Below are 21,559 nucleotides of genomic sequence, written 5' to 3'. Positions count from 1 at the left end.
TCGCATCCACATGCAAACCCACACGCGTGCTTCACCGCGGCGACAGAGATGCACCCCAAGGACCAGTTTGCCAAGTACCTGATCTTTCTCTTCGCCCTTATGCCAGACCCTTGGAGCAGCTGTAGCGAGCAGGCGAGGCTCCAGCAGCAACTCTGAGCATGCGTCCCCTCTGCAATCCCCCTTCCCTGATCAGGGTCATTGCCATGGAGATTTGCTATAGCAACACTGAAAAATTGGAGCTGCCAAGTGGAGAAGAAGATTTAAAGGGACCACAATGTGGTGGATAGTCATTGCTGTACTCCTCCTCTGCCTCCACTCCTTGCAGGCCACATCCTCTCCTTGATGAACACTGGCTGCTGCCACCCACAGAGGAGAGTCTTTCGCAATTTTCCTGTTTTTTTCTTTTATTCCCTAAAGGAGCTGTGCTGAAATAGGCAGCTCCCACTTCGTGCTTTAGCTGTAACTCTTACAAGTTAAATCTCACTTAAAGTGAGGTTTTGTTCCAGCAGGTTTTAGATGAGATAAAAACTCAGAAGTTTGCTTGGAAAAATAAAGATGTAGGGCCTGTTGATGGCCCCCTGTACTCCGGAAAAGACTCCATTGTGGGCTTTGTTCAACTACATTGAAAACAAAGCCTTGTGGACACCAGAAACGTAGGTACATGAACCAACCAGAAATATGGATCCTGAACAGCATCACCCTTGATAACCTGATATCAGGGTAACCCTGATAACAGCCCAGCCAAAACCTACGCACTGCAAACATTTAAGGATGCTCACTTCAAGCTCAGCATTTGATCTGGGATTTTGCTAATAGGCTGTGCCCTGACAAAACTCAGGCATGAGACCTCCATGACACCTGCAAGTGCCTGGCTGAAATCAAGCATTCGGAAAGTGGAGATGAATCAAGCATTCAGAAAGAGGAGATGATACCTTTTGCAAAAGAGAGGGAGACACTCCCAATATCTGTTTGCCCCAGAGCATGGTTAAGGACTCAGCTTGCAACATAACTGTTCGATTCATGGCTTTGTCCTTCTCTTCACATGGCTCCACCTCCTCCCACTGGGGAACAGGCTCCAGCTTTCCTGGTCTGTACAGAATAACTGACCTGCCAGGTTGTGGGCATATCAGCTGCCCTGGGCTGAGACAAAATTTATCCCTGGCTTTTTTCAGCCCTAGGGTCTGTCACCGGCAATGTACTCTGTTTCTATTTTACTTCTTCTTGTGGCTTTCTCAGAATTACCTCTCACGACCCTCATTTCAATGTGTATGGTTTTTGGACCAGGTTAGTTTAAAAGTCATCTTAAAGGACTCTTAACCACTTTCTGGCAAAGTGGAATTCCCTTGTGCATGCAAGAGAAGACTCTGCAGGGTGTCAGCCCAGAGTTGTGGAAGCAATTCCTGCAAGAATGACACACCAACAAAACCAAGAAAACTTTGAGCCCCAAGTGCAACTGCAACTCAACCCCCCTTGCATGGAAGGTCCAAATGAAGGTCTTAGTCAATGGGTCTTCCTAAGGTGAGTCAGGGCACACATGTGCACCAAAATGGCTCCATTGACTCCATCAAAATCTGAGACCTAATCCAAGGTCTGAAGTCAGAAGCTTGAAATGAGGTTGTGTGAGATGTCCCAATTTAACACTGTTGTGTCTTTTCACAGGCCTCGGATGCCTGTTAAAGGAGCAGCTCTGCAGAAGCCAGGATATAATGGAACAACATTGTACCATTTGACTATACACTCATCCAGGGCTGGTCACATAGTCTAGCCCTGATCTGCAGTTTTAAATAACACCAAATGGAAATTCTGGCACAAAATCCAAACCTTACACTTCCATTCACCCTGGCATATGTATTTCTTGTGCATATTCTCATTATCGTCCCACAGCTATATCATACTTTTCATACATGATCTTCAAGAAGAGAACAGAAAGGAATTTCCTACAGAGGCAATAACCTTTAATGAGGTGGAAACCACTGTTTGTTCCAATATTTTTTCAAGGTATAAATTTTTCTAAAATTGTAACTATTTTGTAAAATGTTATTCATGATTGCTTGAATCTTTCAGTCAGTAGGTAAAACAAGCAGTACAATTCACAATGTAAGGAAAGGAACTTGACATCTCAGGGAGGAAGGACAACCACAGAAGTAAGCAGAGGTGTTACCCATCATAAACAACTGCAGAAAGTATAAAAGGGGACCAGAGCAGAGAACTTGGGAAATTTTGGTATAAAGAGAAGCTCAACATCCTGAAATGTGTCATGCCCAGGATGCCAAGACTCCAAGGATGCCTACACATGGGTTGGTGATATCTTTTTAGGGTCTATATATCACAGCACAGTTTTCCATAGTTGTGTATGCATCCAGTAAAGCTTCTCTGTGAAAGGAGGGACAGTCCTTGTCTTGGTTTCTGACTGCTCGACCACCCACTATCCAGACTTAACACCTTGATAGCACCACAGAAGGAGTCCTTGCTGAATTGGACTACTGCCTTCCAGTCAGCACAACACCACAGAACTTGCTTGTACTTGTGACAGTGGGAGGGATCTGCAGTAGAGTGCTCTCCATCCACCATCTAATAGGGTGGAAGGTGTTATTTCTGTGTTCCAGGACACTACAAAGCTTAAAATAATGTCCTTTTTTTTATTGCTTGGTGCCAATGTAAAACTGACATTGCACTTGCAGAGTAGGGCCAGTTTTTGTTAAATGCCAGGGTCTTTAAGAAGCATGAAAAGAGTTCCCAACTCCTCTTGCTAACAGAACTGTGTCGTCCAAGATGCAGTTCTCAATTCACAGGGAACAGGAACCAGCCTGCATGGAAATGTTCCATAAATCTGTGTTGTTTTATCACCTCCAGCAAAGCTGAAAAAGAGAGAAGCAGGAAAGCACTTGCATGACTTGCTTTGCTATCACATTCACTATTGCCTGCCACTATGACTAAGGGAGAGAAAATACTAAATTTACTTTGAAGGAGGAGAAAATTCCAAGAGATTCATAGAAGTCCATTTGCTACCTGAAGAATGTCATAGCAAAACCCAGAGCACTGTTGGAAATATTTATACTCTGTTTTCTTTTTCTAAAGAGACCCTATACCTGATTATAATTGGCTAACAAAAGAAGAGTTTCCTTCTAAATAATCAGAAACATCCAGACATTTATCGGGAAGATGATTCATGAGGATAGACATGTGATATCTCCCTCAGAAAATCTCGTATTGATGCCTAATTATCACAGGTAGTTAAAATCACTAGCATTAAAAGCCTGAGTTAGATACCTGTGCAAAAGGAAAGTGCAGGCAAAGGTCCTCATTTTAGAACTCCACTATTACAGTCATGAGTACACATGGAAAACAGAGTGGTTATTCCCAGTCTAAGATGAAGTACTAAATCATTGCCTCTTAACAAGACCATAAGCCCTTTGCTGAACTCAAACAGTGTCTAGTTACTGTCACTTGAATAAGAGTGGCAAGAAAATATAGGCACAACCCCAGAAAGGCCAAGAAGGAAAACCAGATGCAAAAGTAAGAAACACGAAGAATAGCAAGAAAGCATTCTTTAAACACATGAGGAATAAGGAAAACAAAAACCAAAGGAAGCCTTTTCTCTCTGTTCATCAGAAGGGGAAAGCTAATCAAGATGATGCCTAGAAAGTGGTACAGAGCTTCACATCCATTTTATCTACAAAAGTAAGTTGAACTAGTGAGCAGGAGACTAACACAACTAATATCAGTGAGCATGTTTTAGGTAAGAACATTTAGCAGAAATTTGCTTTGGTTACATATGCCTGTAGGTTTGTGCCAGGTCACTTTTCTGAGTTTCAATCTGCTGAGATCTCTCTTTTTATCAGAACTATCGCTAGACCTACCTCAGGGTATTTAGAGAAGAAACTAAAGCAACTACCATCAGCAATTATTGCTGAGAGCTCAGGGAAGATGTGAGTTATACTAGCCATCAAAAATGGTAAATGAAGTGGCTATCTTTAAAAGGGGGAAGAGAAACTGGAGAATTACATACAAACTAGTTTACTATCAATCTCTGAGAACGTTTGAGGAGCAATAATCCCACTGACAGTTTGTAAGCATTCAGAAAGCAAGAACCAGGGTTGCAAATAAGAGGTGTTTGTCAAGAATCAACTCAAATCAGTATAGTTTCCTACTGTGACATGGTAACAGGTCTTGCAGACAGGGAAAGCCAGATTTAATCAACTTCAGGAAGATTTCTGATGCTATGTCACCCAGCATTGTGAGAAGCAAACTAAGGAAGCTGCTCTGAGGCCAGCCAAACTGGCTGGGTCACTTCTGAGAGTTAGCAATGGGTCACTGTCACCATGGACAGATGTATCACAGCTGGTCTGCAGAGACTCAGGTCAAGGGTTACCCAGCATTTCATTAATCAGCTGGATAATGAACAGGCAAAGTGGTTATTTAAGATGTAACATCAGCCTGGAGGTTATAAGCCTCCATGCTGACGCTGGAGAAGAGGACTAGAATTCCAAATCGTACAGACAAGTTAGAAAAAAGTGTCTAAAAACAGAATAAAATTTTCTAAGGATGAGAACAAGGTACTGCACTTCATCAGGAATAATCAACAGCTCATACTTAGAATGGGGAACAGCAGGTTAAGTGGCACTTCTACAGAGGAGCTCAGGAGTCATGAGCTGAAATCAGTCTACAATATCCTGTCATTGCCAAAAAATGGGATATTAAAAAAAAAGTGTAAGATCTTAGACTGCCTCCAGCAGAATGTCTGAGCTGTAGTACTGCATCTGGTTTGATCACTGAAATACCAGGAACTAGTAGAGACACCAACAGCAGCAGAAATAACGAGAGGTTAAAATTGCACCAAGGAGGCATCACCAAAGCCCCTGGAAAGCTTCTTAATAATAGGGCTGGTACTGAGATGGATTGCCTGTGACAGACAGGGGAATATTTAAGCCTTTAGGTATAGCTTAAACATTATTTGGGACTGACATTGGGATAGTTGTCCCTGCATAAAGACAAGGGATGGGATGGACTGGGGGATTTCTTATGGAAACGATTCCCTTCCTTTTTTTTTTTTTTTGGTGATTCTGTTATTACAAGAATCATTTTGCTTCCCAGGCAGTCACTTCCCAGCTCTCAGTGTTGCAATTCCAGCACAAACACAGACACGCCTGGCAGAAATGCATTGCCTTTGTGCAGCATCTGAAATTCAGACTATTTCTTCTTCCTCAGTTATCAGGGCAAAGGCAATGCTTTTCTGGTCTAAGGAAATATGATAGCTAGAGAACATCTCCATTTTGAGATGAGTCACTGATAAAGAGACATTTGGCTGCAGGGCAGCTGCGAGGGGCCACAGCTTCTTAATCATAGGATCATGGAATGATTTGTGTTGGAAGGGACCTTAAAGATCATCTAATTCCAACCCTCCCACCATGGGCAGGGATAACTTCCACTAAACCAGGTTTCTCAAAGCCCCATCCAACCTGGCCTTGAACACTTGCCGGAAAGGGGCTTCTGCAGCTTCTCTGGGCAACCTGTTCCAGTCTCACTGCCGTCACAGCAAAGACTTTCTTCCTTACAGCTACTCTAAATCTACTCTCTTTCAGTTTGGAACTGTTACCCCTCATCCTATCACTACACTCCCTGACAGAGAGTTCCTTTCCATCTTTGCTGTAGGCCCCCTTTAAGTACTAGAAGGTTTCTTTAAGGTCTTCCTTTAAATAATTATTTCACAGTCTTGCAGATGAATTGAGAAGAGAGAGGCTGATGCACTGTAGATATTTCCACCCATAAATAGAATAAATTGTATTGTCTTTTTTCTTCTGGAAGCCATCTCAAGCCATGAGAAAAACTGAAAATTAAAGCACCCTATACTTATCTCATCCCTCATGCCATGAGATAATGATTCACCTTTGCTTGATGGCTCAGTATCTTCTTTAAATACTCAGTCAGAGGTTTGGTGGGGAAAAAAGCCTCCCTCACAAAATGACAAATTTGTTCTTGGCATCATTGTTTGACAAGTTCCCCATCTTAAAGCTTCCTGGAAAACTCTTCAAGAATCCAACCACGTTCTGAAGCTTGGTCAGACACTGCTGCTCTTCTAACAAAGTCCACACACGCTGCAAAACAGGGATGTGGCTGCAAATAGCATCATGATAGAAACTTAGCACCAAGATCCTTTAAGGAAGGAACCAGTCAGCTCCAAGAGGTTTCTTTCACCACAGTGCAAGATGTGGGAAAGCACCTAGACTTAATCAGTTCTCCAAAAACCAGCTGAAGCCAAGTGTGACAAACATGTTTAAACACATTCTAAAGTCTAGAATGCTTTCTGCTACACAGGAGAGGCTGCTGTCAAGCTATTGTGAAATGAAGGTCAGTTCAGGCTCTTGGTTCCAAGAAAAAGTAAGAACAACTGTCAAAATACAAGTTTTCCTAGTTTACATTTGAGGTTTGCTGAACATGGGGTAAATTTACAGCACAGGCAACCACTGTTTACTGTTCATGTGCTCTCAGCCTGGATGCTGCTGCCAGTGAAGCCATTTGCCTTGTTACTGCCAGTCATACCCATTTAGAAAGATGAAAGCATGTAATTTTTTCCTTGCTAGAGTTGTGTGTAGAAGTTCACTCTGAATTCATGTGTTCTGAGAGTAGGTGATGTTAAGGAAGAATCTGTCAGTTGTGTTTTTAGGTGCTGGGATTTGGGGACATTGTTGTCTGGCTACCAAAACCAGAGTAATGAAAGGCACACGCAGTTCTCCTCTGCATAGGCTGTATGTGTATAAAGGGGAGGTGGGGAGATGTCATTTCATTTTAGAAACGTTATTGACTTCTAGGACATGGTCCAACCTTCCATGGGTAAAATATAGTTTGATTTTACACTATATATAAAACAAAATGTACTTTAAATGTGCAATATACCAGCAGTCAAAAAGCATTTAAACATTGGTCAGTTCCCGCTTCAATGCAAGACTGAATTGCGCGTTAGTTACATTCAGGGCTGTTGGCTGAAACCAGATACTTCTCACAAGCTGGATGCTTTATTACAGTGTATATATAGTCCAGGATGAATGCAAGAGCTGTGTAGGCAAGCAACCATGTGTATCAAATTTACTGCATGGATGAAGTTCTGCTCTTTAGCTGGGGAAGAGAAATAATTCACGCTTTGAAAGTCAACTTACAGTGCTAAAGATGGCCTCCAGCGGAAACCTTGATTATAAGCATTCACAAATGCTGGCAACTTTGATTTTGGTCCCAAAGCCTGCGCCTCTCCCCAGCCCCTATATTAAACTGAAAAGTTTTAGAATGATACTAAGGACATATTTTCATGTTGTGGTAGAGAGCTGGATAGATACAACCACACTAAACCTGGTATTGCTGGAAAGTTTATAAAGTCTGCTGGGATTTATGCAAAGAAAAATGGAGAAGCCACACAAAATGACCAATTTTTTCAGTATTGTTTGCCTAAATGAACATTGGCTGGCTCAAAATTTAGTCCAGATTTGACATTAAAACGCACTTTTTTTCAGTAGATCTTTCCATTCATTTGGACAACTCTGTTATACAGAAAAGCTTCTACACTTTCTATTTTGTAGAAAAGCCTCTTAGATAAATGTCTTTACGCACATCAAAAAGTCATACAATAAACGTACTTTTCACTTGAAGCTAAACAGAAGCTGTATTTTGTCTCTAATTTCTCTAACAATTAATGCAAGAACCTAACTGCTCTAATGCAACAACTGATACTTCACAAAGGAAAAAATTCCCAGTGATGTGATTCCTTCAGTGGAATCAGTGATACCTATGGGCTTTTGCATAGCCAAATACTTTACAGAGTTTAAGAACAAAATAAAGGAATAGGGTAAAAACAAAGTTCTAATCTTAAAAAAAAAAATAGCATCAATGCTTAGGAAGCATCTAACAATTACATGCAGCTCAGGGCTGAGGCTGCCATTCTGTTTGCCTGAGCATGAACATTAACAGTTAATTGCAGCCATTAATGCTCACAGAAAATATTCAGATATCCCCACCCCAAATAAGACCTGGAACACTGTCCTCCCTCAAAATCTGCATCTGGCTTACCCTGTGGAACCGTCTGACTTGCATCACCAGTCAGCAGCCTTTCCAATTGATTTGGACTCTCAAAGAAGCATGAAGCTATATAAAGAATAATGAGAGAGTTGCCAGTCCTGTTCCATTTTCAGACTCTACTGAAAAAGAGAACACGCTATACTGTCACTTAAATGACCAGAAAAGTGCAGCATCGCTTACTTTGATTTAAACAGCAAAAAATGCTTAAGGCTAATGAAGATAAGCTGGCATGTTAGCGGCAAGTGCATGATTCAGAGCAGAAATAAATGATGACAGCCTTGACTATCAGGAAAGAAAAATGTAGGCAGGCCAATGTAAGAAATAGAATGCATGCAGATATTTGCATCTCCTTTCTCATGGCATCCATGCCTGGAACCCTTTTTAGGTTTTAAGCCACTTTAAAATTCAGGCACTTAGAGGCCTTGGGCTTTAAAGGAGCATACAGCAATCTCCACTAGGAAATCCTTGGTTCTAATGGATATTCTGCAGACTGAAAGGAATCTGATTTTTTTGTTTCTGAGAAAGAGAATGAGAAAGTTATTCCCCTTTCCCCATCTACTGCCTTTCTGGGTGCCCTCTCTTGCAGCAGAAGCTATTACGTCCTGTGTTTCACTCCCATAGTTCTGGTGATGTGAATCAGAATACAGAGGTATAAACAAATGACCAAAGGAAAGTATTTCCACGTGGTCAGATCTTCATTTGTTCAAGACACTGTCTGTGCAGACATCAAATGAAAAATACATCAAGCTCTACAGGTGTTTCCAGTTGTGTCAGAACATCTTATTACTCCACACCTGGCAAAACCAGTGACTGACCATGGCTGGGTTCCTGTTTACACCTATGGCAATCTGGTGAGATTACAGCATCTTGGTGGACAGTCTATGGATTAACTCAGCTTTGGGAGCAGAATTTTCAGCACTCAAACTGTTCTGGGACTTCCTCCAAGTTCTGTAACAGGAACGTTGGCTTCCCAGGTTGAAAGAGGTCTTTTCCCACAGTGTCTCTCCTGGACAGGGAACGAGACACCAGTGTTCCTCAGCACCATGCTCACCTCACTCCATGGTAAATTGTTGTTTATTGCTCTTGCAGTTCTACCTGTTTGGTCTGAAGGGACTGCTGACTTGAGGAGTATCAGACTCACCACCCACACTTGCAGTGACTTCGTACAGAGTCATCAAGATGGGGGGCACAGAGGTTCACCAAGAAATCCCTGAGCCTACGGAGAGGGCAATGCCCTAGTGAAAGGGGGAATGGAGGTTGCACAGGGAGCCAAGGCAGGTCCAGTGTAAAGCAGAGGAACAAAGCCAAGCTAGAACAAGATGGGGACGAGCCAAGTGCAGCAAAAGCCAAGAAGCTCTGAGAAGACATTCTGTTACAGCCAGGATCAGCTGAAGCCCTCCAAAGGAGGCTTTGCTCCAAGAAGTCCAGAAAATTCTCTGCCATGCAAGAGTTAAGGACTTCTGCCCCGTCACACTCTCTGGGAGTGGAGCTGCAGGTGAGGCTTGCAGTTACTCTTATTTTGCCAAGCAGCCAGATAAGAGCCGCACCAGTGCTCCCACGCTGTGTGAACGGGCTTAGTGAAAACCACACAGCAGAGATACTCCTTGAGGGAGTTTGGAAAAATAACATCAGAATTCCCTCTCCAGGTCATGCTGCCCTGTGTCCTGGTCCCACACAGAAGGGCATGCTGCACTCCTCAGTGTGCAGGAACCTGTTTTCAAAGCCCTGGGCAGGTTCAACAAGCTCCTGAGGCTGTCTGTCATGTTCCTCTGCTCCCCCAACCATTTGTTACCGCACCTACAGCTGCACTGGCAGAGCAGTAGTTGTGTTTCCTCTGTCATCCACTTCCAGCAAAGTCCCAGTGGTTTAGTTAGAGAAGTAACACTGCAGGCAGACACCTTTTTCCAAATTCAGCTCAAGAGATTTTGGCCTTCAGATGTCCACCCCCCATCCTCTCCCCAAGCCAGGTTAGCACCCCACAGTCCCAGAGCAATCTGCTCAGCCTAATTCAGTCTTGTGAGTGGATGCAATATCTTAGAATAAAGTGGTATATTTGAGGATAAGTCATCTCGGCTTTCAGGTACACAAGTCTTTCTTCATGCCTGAAACAATAACAGCAGCTTTCAAAAGAAACTACAAGGGAAGACCAAAACATTTTGAGTTCAGTCCATCACAGAATGGACCAAACACATGTGACCTGGCCACTGTTTTTCACCTGAAGTAAAATAAGGGGCAATTTTTGGCATTGCCTCGAGCTTTTCTTCAATGTGATGTTGAGCAGTTGCTGGTGGCAGCATTTGCTTCTTTTTCCATTTGACCTGCTAAGATAAAGCTGTTGAGAGATACAGTGGGCTAAGAATGGAGTGTGCAGGTAAAGGAGGGGAAGAAACTAGAGGATTTAATTAAAGAAGACAACACTCTTACACAAGATACCAGAAAACCCAGCACTAAGATATAAACTGTATTGGTCCAAGTACAGCACACATATAACTCTTCGTGACATGTAGCTCATTACAGCTGAGAGAACCACAACGTGCCTGAATGTGGGCACGGTGCAGACAACAAACAGAGAGGACGTCCATCATCTTTAATACACAGGCAAAGCCTACCAGGACCACAACTTCCTGCCTCAGTATAACTGGGTAAGTTGCCACAGAGATATGTTCATACTAGAGACACAAAACAGCTGCAAGTGTCTCTAGAGCACTGCTGGCCATATTTATCTTGTGGGTTACACTTGGCCAACTCTGATTTAAAAATCAAAGCAGGTAATTTTTTTTCCCCCCCACTCTAATACCAGGTAACAGATTTACTGAATTGAACTGTCAAACTAATGGATGTGAAAAGAGGGTACTCTTCAAAAAAAATCAACCCCCCAAAAACTAGAACAGGCACATACATAAGACACAGCACCCCAATTTCCTCAGTACGTGGGGGCATACATGCTTGTAACACGAACTCCATAAAGCTGTATTTTATACAGCTGCATTTTAAAAACCGCTGAATACTCCTCAGGTGGCCTCCGGGATTCAGTTCAGCAGATTTGCAGTTACACAGTCACACAGATTTCTCTTTTCCACCTGAAGAAGCAGAGTTTCTGTCTATAAGAAGGGGAACAAAAGCAACATCAAAACCCAAGTGTTAGAACTGTAAAACTAATTATCTATCTCCCAAAGAAAAGTCTATTTTACTTTTGTTCTAAGATTTGGAATTTGTTGAACAAGATGAGGCTTGAGGTAAAAATCAGAGTTATTGCTAACTGGTCTGCAAAATAATTTAGCTTTTGCATGATTATTTAGCATATCAACATGGCAATACTGCCTGTGACATGGAGAAATTCAGTCCAGTATATATTAATGTTTTTCACATTTGTACATTATGTGTCTGTGTGTTATTTTTGTTTGAAGTTATTTGTCTTTCTTAATTCAACTAAATAAACTGATATATAAGCTCTCAACTTCATGAGAAGCTTAAAAAAAAACTGTCAGAAGTTTAATTTTTACTTAAAAACAGATTCAAAAAATTAAATTTGGGGTATTATGACCTGGACTCACTGTTGAAAATAAGGCATAATTTAATTATAGATCACAGAATATCTCAAATTGGAAGGGACCCATAAGGATTATCAAGTCCAACTCCCAGCTCCTCACAGGAATCCTTCCTCTCTGGCACACACACACACACACACACACACTTTGGTTTTCCGGTCAGTCTGGAGCCCTTGTGTTTTCAGTAGATGCATGATGGAGCACAGAGCTGTACGACCTCAACATCATATCTTCACCTGTTTGTTTATCGTGAGCTGAAGCTGTATCTGAGAATAAGTCTGATCCACGAGAGGACTTGGATCCCTATTGTCATGGGACACGTGAGCTGTGGGAAATCCACTCACCAAATTAATTCCCCCTGCTTTAGACAGCTACACGGAAAAAGGGTGCTATGAAGACTACTAGTTCTAAATATCAGTTTAATCCATCCTTCATCTGCCTGATTTGTTTTTCTTGTAAGAAGGAATTGCTGCATGTTTAAAGGCTGTGTTTTAAAAGCTGGGTTATCCACTGACCTATATCAGCTAAAGGCAGATCTGGGCTAAAGCACCGTGCTTTCCAGCTGCCTTCTTAGTATGGGAAGTTATCTGTTGGTCAGGTTTTTTCCTACGTGATAAATCACTAGACACAGCCCTGAGGTTCTGTGTTAAATCAGGTATCACTTTGGATTGTTTCAGCTACTCTGCAAACTGGGAAGATCTGAACAGACTTTGCTGATCACTTAAAGGACACTCAGTCACCACCTTCTAACCACCTCCTTGACATCATTCGCAATGATTTGAATGAAGGAGGTTGACAGCATGCCAACAGCTTTGGAGCTGAGCCCCAAGGCTGCTTACCATCTTAGACATCTTTAATAACATTTTCAAGGCCTTGTTTTTACTTTCATGGGCACATCTAACTTAATGTGCTTTGAACATTCCAAACGAGCATTGACAGTTTAGAAATGAATAAATCGCAAAATGGCCAGGTTGGACGGGGCTTTGAGCAACCTGATCTAGTGGGAAGTGCACCTGCCCACGGCAGGAGGGTTGGAACCAGATGATCTTTAAGGTCTCTTCCAACCCAAACTGTTCTGTGAATGGCACCAAATAGAGCTTTGCTGACTGTTTTGTGAGCACGACCACAAAACCATTTTCACAGAGATTTGTTATTATTCCCTGGTGGGCTAAATTTTAAAATAAATTTTAAAAAAAACTAAAAAAACCTAACAGGGCAGAGTCCAGATTCTGAACCTACAAAAAAGCTGATAAATTCCAGCTAAAAATGCAGCAACTGAGCTCTTGAAAGATGCAATGCAATGTTCACTGGTTAACTCTGAAAAATGGTTTGGAATTTTGAAAAGAAGTGTCTACAATGCAGACTTACAGTGTACTGTGTAACCCATGGACTGGATTTGTTTCACAGGATTTGTTTTACAGCTTACTCCCTGCTGGCCTCTGTCTTGAGTAGCTTTTAAATGCAGTAGGGAGCTGGCTGTGAGCTGGCTGAAAAGTTTTGATGGTAGCAGCTCCCGCCCATCAGCACAAGAACCCTCTCCGTAGAGGAGAAGGTTGTAACCACATAAGGTTATGTGACTTATGCTAGAGGCAGTTGGCTTTTTGAGACATCCTGCATCATAGGGCCAAATTAAGTGTGAAAACTCATGAGTTGTGCAATAAAACTGTAGAGTCTCCCCCGCGCAGAACTGCAGGGTAGGATTCACAGGAGGAATTAAATGGGAATTTCCTCTCTCTGCTTTTTGGAATCCCTCCTCCTCCAACAGTTAGGTGCTGCTTAGTCATCATCTCAAAATCTTGCCTGCAAATAAAAGAGAATTTCTTAAGGAAATTACTGTCTCCAGTGGGAATATTAACAAAGGCAATTGTATTTTTGGGGATAGAAACATTCGTCTCACTAAGCAGCAAAATAGATTAAAATAGTGAAATGTAAAAATATATACGTGGCTGAAAGCAACTGTTTTAAAACTCTCAGTTTGCATCAAATAGGGTCATATCTGGATAATAAAACTAAGACCTGAAACACTGTGGAAGGCAGTTCCAAGAAGTCCTCAACTATTAAATACTCACAGAGCCACAAAGATGATGAAGGGAGTGGAACATCTCCCTTATGAGGAAAGGCTGAAGGAGCTGGGTCTCTTTAGCTTGGAGAAGAGGAGGCTGAGGGGTGACCTCATTAGTGTTTATAAATATGTCAAGGGGGGTTGTCAGGAGGATGGAGCCAGGCTCTTTTCAGCGATGTCCAATGACAGGACAAGGAGCAATGGGTACAAGCTGGAACATAGGAGGTTCTACAAAAATATTAGAAAAAACCTTTTTCACTGTGAGGGTGACAGAGCCCTGGCACAGGCTGCCCAGGGAGGTTGTGGAGTCTCCTTCCTTGAAGACATTCAAAACCCGCCTGGACGCGTTCCTGTGTGACCTACTGTAGGTGATCCTGCTCTGGCAGGGGGGCTGGACTAGATGATCTTCTGAGGTCCCTTCCAACCCCTGACATTCTGTGATTCTGTGATTTTAAAGATGTAGGCACAATTCTCAGCTTTTTGGCTGGTATAGGCTCTCAGGCTTTGAACTGTGAACAACCTTGACCATAGATTAGAAAAGCAAAAATGTTTGAGTGACTTCTGTTGAAAAATCTGTGCAAGAGTGTAGATACAGCACTTCAGCTAAAGGGTCCACAGGAGGTAGGGAAAAAGCTTCTCTCCTGAGACACCCCTCTCTGCCAGCAGCTGGGATACAGTTAGTCACAGACAGCAGGTTGTGGTAGCAAGAGATGGATTCAGCTTTCCTCACAGAAGGAAGGCACCAGCCTTGGCAAATTCTCTGATTCTGACTGCAAGCCAAACAAGTTCCGTTCTCTGTGCTGTTCTACTTTGTGGCATTTCTCATCGTTACGGAATCAGAGCAATGTAAAAAGTGCTATGAGATGATGTTTCCTCTCTCAGCCTCTCTCCAGGGGTAAAAGCACATGCAGGGGAGTATTTTATTTTAGCAGGATTTTTGTTTGAGCTGGCTCTCTCATTTTGGGTAATAAATATAGATGATGCTCTCACCTTACCTCCTCTAGTAAAAAAAAAGGTGTGCACTCAAGCATCTGGAATAGCAGGGCTGATGGCTGTAAATCGGCCAGAGAAGCATAAAGATCTGAGGATTGTCAGTCTTTCCTAAGCTTCCTAGTGTCTTGATACCCCAAAGCAGAAGAATTCCACAGATTATTGCATGGAGAGGCCACATGCAATTACTCAGCCTTAGAAGATAGGACAGTACAGTTGACTGAGTGCCTTATGCAAAATCTGTGCACCTTATCTACTTTTATCCACAGCATATTCTTCCATATCAAAAACAAATAAAGAAATTGAATGTTTCCTTACCCGTGTGTCTAGATTATATGCTGTTTTTTTTAAATCCTGCAGAGCCCTCTGCATGAACTCAAACGCATGGCAATCGACACACGGACGACCTAGGAGAATATTTAGTAGAGCGTTTAGTAGAGAATCATGACAATATGGCATGAAGGAATAACAGTGATTTTACTGTGAGGAAGAGCTACAGAAGAGGGTCCACAGAGGAGTGCTGATGTAAAATTCTTGAACAGTCAGGTTATTGTAAACCATCGGTTAGCTCACTTGGTTAGAGCGTGGTGCTGATAACACCAAGGACGAGGGTTCGAGCTCCATTAGGGTCCCATGCGTTGCCTGTTCTAGTCGAGAGGTGGCGTCCCTGCCCATGACAGGGAGGTTGGATTAAAATGATCTCTAAGGTCCCTTCCAGCCTAGATTATTCCATGACTCTATGGTCCACCCAATCTCTTAATGACAAAAGAATTACTTAAATTTGCATTTAAAATTTACTTCCTCCTTTACTGCTGTTCCCCTCATTCTTCTCTTGTCACAATTCACAGTGGAGAAACACTAAACCTACAACTTGAGTCTCATTTTGCTCCACCAACCCCGAGCACATTTTCAATGCCACCTTCAGATTTTTCAGAAATTACCTCTGAAATCACAAACTTGTTCCCTGGAAAATCTCGTCCCCTTATCTTGAGCTCTAAAGAGAAAGCTAATGGAATAAAATCGACTATGATATCACAAAGAGAGATCATCACTTAGTCTCTGACTTTGAGTATGATACAGCTTCATCCACAGCCAGTGAAGCAAGAAGCAGATAAACACAATGCTTTGTTATTAGCGGGCATTGCTGATAAGCAGAACCGTTGCATTCTGGACTAATTGCAGTGTTTCAGATGGTATTCCCATATTTAGATATCCACACTGAAGGTCACAAGGCTTGCTTTGCCTTGATTATCGTGTAGCACAAAGCTGTGCCCTAACAGATAGTGTACCGCTATCTGAGACAGACAAAATACAGATATGATGAAATGTCTTCGAATCGTCAGGCTCTCCACAAGATCTTATTTGCTTCTCGGTGCCTACACCTCTCTGACAGCTTCACGGGAAATATCATGCAAGTGAGAACTTCTGAGTGCAGGTTTAGTTTGAGGTCTGGTAAGGAAGAAAGGATGAAACCCAGAGTGATGCTGGAAAATCCTGCAGTGTCTGTCAGCCTATTTTGCAAACACTTGATATTTCACTGATTACTTCATGCCTCTGATAAGCTGGAGTGTGAGCTTCCAGCTCATGATCTGTGTGCTAACTAGCAGACAGAAATCCTGCCTGCTGGAGAAAATGAGTCTGCGAAATTCTGTAACTGGCTAAGAAAAAAAAAAAAAGAGCTAAAAATTAAATACTAAGTAGCATTAAAGACCTTCTCTCTCATTTTTATACCACCCAACCTTAGTGTTATTATGAGGAACAGCTTCTTCCACATCCACAACTTGATGCAAGGATCCGTCATGTTGGTGATATAAAATAAACACAACACAGATCAGCAAAGAAGAATTAGATGATTGAAGGCTACAAGACTAGCTGTTGACAAAGTGTGCTCTCTTGATATCTTCATTGTGTGGCTTTTTTAAAATAAAAGCTATTGACTTTAACACAGTTGACATTAACAAGAATGAAATATGTAATGAGCAGTTAATGTGAGTTGAAAAAAGCAAGTCTCAATAACGTCTCTGAAAAGCAAACAGGATGATTCCTGTCATAGAAAGGGCTAACACAATGAAAGAGTTGTACAAAAGAAAAGATGAAGAACAGTGGCAGGCTTCAGGCACAAGCAAGATGGCAGCAGGCAGGAGACGAGGGTAAGAGAGTGGAAAGCCTTGGATGCAGGAGAAAACCAGCAATGATATGCTATCAAGCTGTGGTTTTAAAAAGTCATAAGAAAGACACGTCCAAACTAGCTTGAATTACTTGGACAAGCTCCAGCGATGTGAAGTCCTGCAACATTAAACCTACAGTAGAAGCTCTATGAGAGGACTTCAGGGCGGTACGTACTTTCGGCTGGTATGGCTGTTCCCACTTCTGGATCAGATCTAACAGGCTCCGTGAGAAGCAGTGCAACCACAAAAACCAAAGGAACTGTAAGGACTACTCTTCTCAGAAGGCAGGGCACCCACATCTTGGGAACGGGTGCTTCTCTGTTTATCAAGAGACATAAACAAGTTAGTGAGGAATAGTATGTGTACAAGGGTTTTGTTACAAATAACTTAATGTTCTAATGGCTAAAGCATTGGCAGCTTTCCACTGAATGAAAAAAAAATCAGTAGATCTAGAGCATGGGCAGCAGTGCACATAAAACCCAACTGGGAGAGAATGTCCCTGGACATGAAGGTGAAGATCACAAGTCCCTAGACAGTTTTTTGTTTTATTTGCAAGCCAGGGTGCAGGAACTTGGCCTGTCCTGTAACTCTCATCTTTCTTCTAACTATGCATTCCCAGATGATTCCTTGAATCTAGACAGCTGGTTCACTGTTAGACTTTGAGATCAAAACTGCAGGGATTATAGAGTTGGCTGAAATAGCCCTGAACCTGGAAATGAGGTTTTTATCCTCTGGCTTGCTTTAATGATGAGCCATCTTTTCAAAAGTTAACTAAAGTTAACCATTATCATTTACATACCACACTGATCATGAAAACCTACTCCTTTATGAAAAGTGGCTGAAGGAAAAGACTTTCATTAGATCTCCACAAATTCATAGGTACAACTTCTAATGGTAAATTCATCAAAACTCTTTGACCTTCTGTTTTCCCTCCTAATCTGGGATTCAGACCCTTAGTTGCAGCCATTTATTTGTTCCTGAACATCACAGCCGGGCCACACTATGCCCTGAAGACAGGTCAACCTATCCAGCAATAACTACCCTTCACAGAGAGGTAAAATTTTTTAAGTGAATTACTTTCTTGATCCAACAGGTAAACTGATCAGATCAAGAGGGAACACAGGAAACTTGGACTGGCTCAAGTTGCAACTGTCTATTGGAGATTTCAATCCAAGCCTCAAGGATCCTGTCAAGTTCAGCCAAGTTTACCTTCCAGTGCTGTAGATTCAAATGGAGGAAAGACAGAATCGAATAAGGTTAAATTGTAGCAATACAGTAAAATGCACATTAAGAATCCCTTTAGCTAAACCCAGGAAAGCAGGACAACATTCTGTCTCTCCCTGATTTTTAAGTTGGTGCATACTAAGCAAAAGACGTTGCATAAGAACATCAAATCTGCATGCACTGAATGCAAGAGTGCAGCACTCCCCAAAACAGCTTGTATTTCACATTTAGAAGGGCAACAGAGGGAGGCAGGAAAGGAAAGGTTTTTCCATATGTCACCACAAATACAGAACAGAACAAGCTTGTTCTTCGGTACATGCAATCTACTGATCTGAAGCTGTAAATTCTGCGTGAACACTGGCAGCATGTGCAAACCAGCAACTCATCCAGGGAAGGAGTAGCACTATACACATCCCCTTTCTGTGCGCCTCAACCAAAACATAAGAGTAGGGGATGGCTCAGAAGCAAGAGGCACACACTTACATGTAGTCACTGATATATCTGGGCCCATACAAAAAAAATATAAAATCTGGTAATCCTTTTTCTTATTTCTACAATCCCTAAAAAGAATAGATTTAAATCATAACAAGCAGATTGGGTTTTCTGTCTTAATTAAGAGTGATATGCAGTCAAAGCAAGTACAATCACAGACACTGAGCTTTGCAACTAGATGCAGCAGTGTCTCCAAGTAACAGTAAATTAGGATAATACCAGCCTCCTTTGAAAATACCTAACACAGACACGTCCTGGTCAGTAGAAGCAGAAGCTATTCTCACAGCTGACTACAAAGAGTGAACAAAACAAAGCAGATACGCTCTTACTTTTTCAGGGTCCATTAAACATCACCTACCCCAGCATCAGCTCAGCTTTGTCTGTGAGCCCCACTGCAAAACAACTGCTCCCCGAGCGCAGCGATGACCTTAGATCACATCTAACTACTACCTCTTAGCTATCTCGTGCGAATTTGCTACCTGTAAGGAATAATCACGACAGGCAACAAGGGCAGTCTCTCTCCACAGCACAACTGGGAACAGAGACAGACCTGTGCGTGGACTTGTGTCGAAAAGTCACCCCCTTTAACAAAGGAAAAGAAAATATCAGTACCTGATCTCTCTCTCGTCTTTGTGACGGTCTCTTTGAAATGGCCGCTGCAAACTGCTAACGGAACAAGTGCAGCATTTCTGAGCATGTGCACTGTCTCTTTTTAACCTTCTCTGAAAGAGGTTATTACTATGGGGAGATTTCTGCCATGGCAACAATGCAGAGCACTGCAGCAAACAGCACAGATTTAAAGAGGAACAGACTGTGCCTCCCAGGTCTGGGGAAGGATGTTTCTGCACTGACACGCACATTTCGACAGTTACTTACCTGCTCTGGGTAAGGTTTTTAAAGCCAGCCCATCTGATTAATGTCTCTTGAAGCCTGCTGAATGGTTTTTCTGAAGTCTGCTCAGCTGGATGTGGTGTCTGATTCAAGCAACTTGCTTCCTTACTGTCTGAAATAACCACTACAAATTACACCTGCTTGATGAGGAACCAGGAAAAACCAAGGGATGGTGCTCAGGAACCGCAGGACGTGTTGCAGCTGAGACTCTGGTGAAGGCCAGGAGTTGCTCAGTCCACAGTCTGCCATCTGAATGGCTTCACAGAAGTCGTAACAACCCATGCACACCTTCCTGGGCATTTCTGTGATCCCAGTCCCAGGGCTGCCAGGAGTGCAGACACTTAAACTCTGAATGTTAAAAGTCCAAATTCCACCCTGTCCAGCCTGCAGCTCTGTTCCCCTTCCAGTGCCCCCTGAGCTGTGCTCCAGAACAGCACCGATGGCACTTGTGGTGGATGCAACACAGTTATGGAGAGCAGAGGACAAAAGTGGTTTTGTCAAAGCAAAGCTAAGATCAGGGCTTGCATCTGCCCCTCAAAACACATTGCCCATCACAAATGAGGGCCGGCGCAGCCCTGAGGAATGTGCGCAGAACTTCAAAGGGAGCGTGCTGTTTGCTTTTAGCCAGTTCAATAGGGACTCACATGCTTCCATGGAGAAAGATGGGGGCACTCAGTGCCCGGGAAGGTCAGGCATACAGCCTTTCTTTCTTTTTACGACCAGGAATTCCTTCTCAGAATTATGACTAACTCACTGGCTAACATTTTTCTTTTCAATGTGCTCTATAACCTATCTCTCCTGTACAGCCCTAGGGGAATGGTTTGCTCCCAGTAATTCAACTCAAGTGAGACGCTGAAATTTCAGGTTGTTCAGTGCATTAACTATGATGCTCTATGAAGTTACTTTAGAGACTGTTCTTTTGGGCAAACAAGATTTAGGACTTTTTGCAGAGATAACCATACAAGATTTGGTTTGATTAAGCATCTGCCTGTATACACATTACAGATGCAGAACTTTATTCATGATTGTTCTCAGCCATCTGATCTCACCCCTTGACCTCTCTTCCTAATAAATAACATAGCCACATATATACATATATATACAGACACATATCTATATATCTATATATCTATATATCTATATATCTATATATCTACATATCTACATATCTATATATATCATCTATATCTGTATAGATAGATGTATTTTCTTAACTTGTGCTCTTGATCATTCCCAGTAAATCCTACTCTGTTCTCCCAAACCTTGTCCTTTCTCTATCACCACAGTAACATCAAGCAGATGGCACCAGTGCATTATCAGTTATCACCGACTCATTCTTCCAAACCCATGCAATAGGTGACTCCATTAAATAAAACTGACTCCATTAAATAAAATCTTAAAAATCTGGTTCTGCCATTCTCAGCTGCCAAATTCCTTGCTCGAAGCAGCTCACACCAGCTAGCGACCTCCCTTCTTTAGCCTTGTCCTAAATCTCTGTGTCCTGCAAGGAAAAACTACCTTTTTAGCATTTTAATCCTCTTTATTCACTTCTCTCCACTCTGTACTGCATTAAGCACCTTTTCACTGAACTTATTATTTTCTCAGATCCACAGAGGAGGGCATACAAAATATCCATTTTAGGATATTTTTATTTGAAAAATGTTTTGAAAAAAAATACTCTGACAATTTAAGATTGTTAATTTCTTGACTTCTGCTTTGAAAATGCTTCCTTTTTAAACATAAGAGTAACAGAGTAAAAATATACTTCAGACTCAGTTGATGCAATTGCAGAGAGGGAGCAGCTCTTATCTTAAGGGTATTGGGGTGCATCCCCACCAGAACATTACAACCCCAATAAAACATTTCCTACTTTTATTTCCCTCATGTATGAAGTGTGGGTGGTACAGATCTAGCCTTAGGGCACCTCAAAACTAGAAGGGCAGACCAGAACCCGAGCAAAAGCCTTTAGTGGCCATTTCCCTGGTGTGCCCAAAGTTGCAGTGGTGGTCATGTGGCACCTCGGGCTGAGTGTGAAAAGTGACATTTGGGTGAAAGCTGGACACCCTGACTCCCCAGTTGCCCTTGGGGATCTTTTATGAGGTAAGCAGAGAGAATTTATA

The 21,559-nt window shown here is 42.2% G+C and overlaps 1 protein-coding gene across 1 annotated transcript; it reads right to left on the bottom strand.

Moving 5' to 3' along the window:
• Positions 1 to 11,093: 11,093 nt before the first annotated feature.
• LOC104270118 (neuropeptide-like protein C4orf48 homolog) lies at positions 11,094 to 17,131 on the bottom strand. Its single transcript, XM_009864384.1, has 3 exons — positions 17,008 to 17,131; positions 14,983 to 15,071; positions 11,094 to 11,165 (listed from the first exon to the last, which is right to left on the bottom strand). Exons 1-3 carry the CDS (start codon positions 17,129 to 17,131, stop codon positions 11,094 to 11,096), a joined length of 285 nt encoding a protein of 94 aa, XP_009862686.1.
• Positions 17,132 to 21,559: the final 4,428 nt, after the last annotated feature.

This window comes from Apaloderma vittatum, unplaced genomic scaffold (assembly GCF_000703405.1).
Source record: "Apaloderma vittatum isolate BGI_N311 unplaced genomic scaffold, ASM70340v1 scaffold362, whole genome shotgun sequence".
In the NCBI taxonomy this organism is placed as follows: Eukaryota; Metazoa; Chordata; class Aves; order Trogoniformes; family Trogonidae; genus Apaloderma; species Apaloderma vittatum.
The sequence above is the reverse complement of the archived record's forward strand: the minus strand, read 5'-3'. Positions and strand labels throughout refer to the sequence as shown.

Bases quoted from the DNA above. Each gene is read 5' to 3' on its own strand.
- LOC104270118 (XM_009864384.1), bottom strand. From the start codon at position 17,131: ATGTGGGTGCCCTGCCTTCTGAGAAGAGTAGTCCTTACAGTTCCTTTG. The intron at 15,072-17,007 runs GTACGTACCGCC...ATATTCTCCTAG, and splicing joins AACAGCCATACCAGCCGAAA to GTCGTCCGTGTGTCGATTGC. The intron at 11,166-14,982 runs GTAAGGAAACAT...CCCTTCTTATAG, and splicing joins CATATAATCTAGACACACGG to ACAGAAACTCTGCTTCTTCA.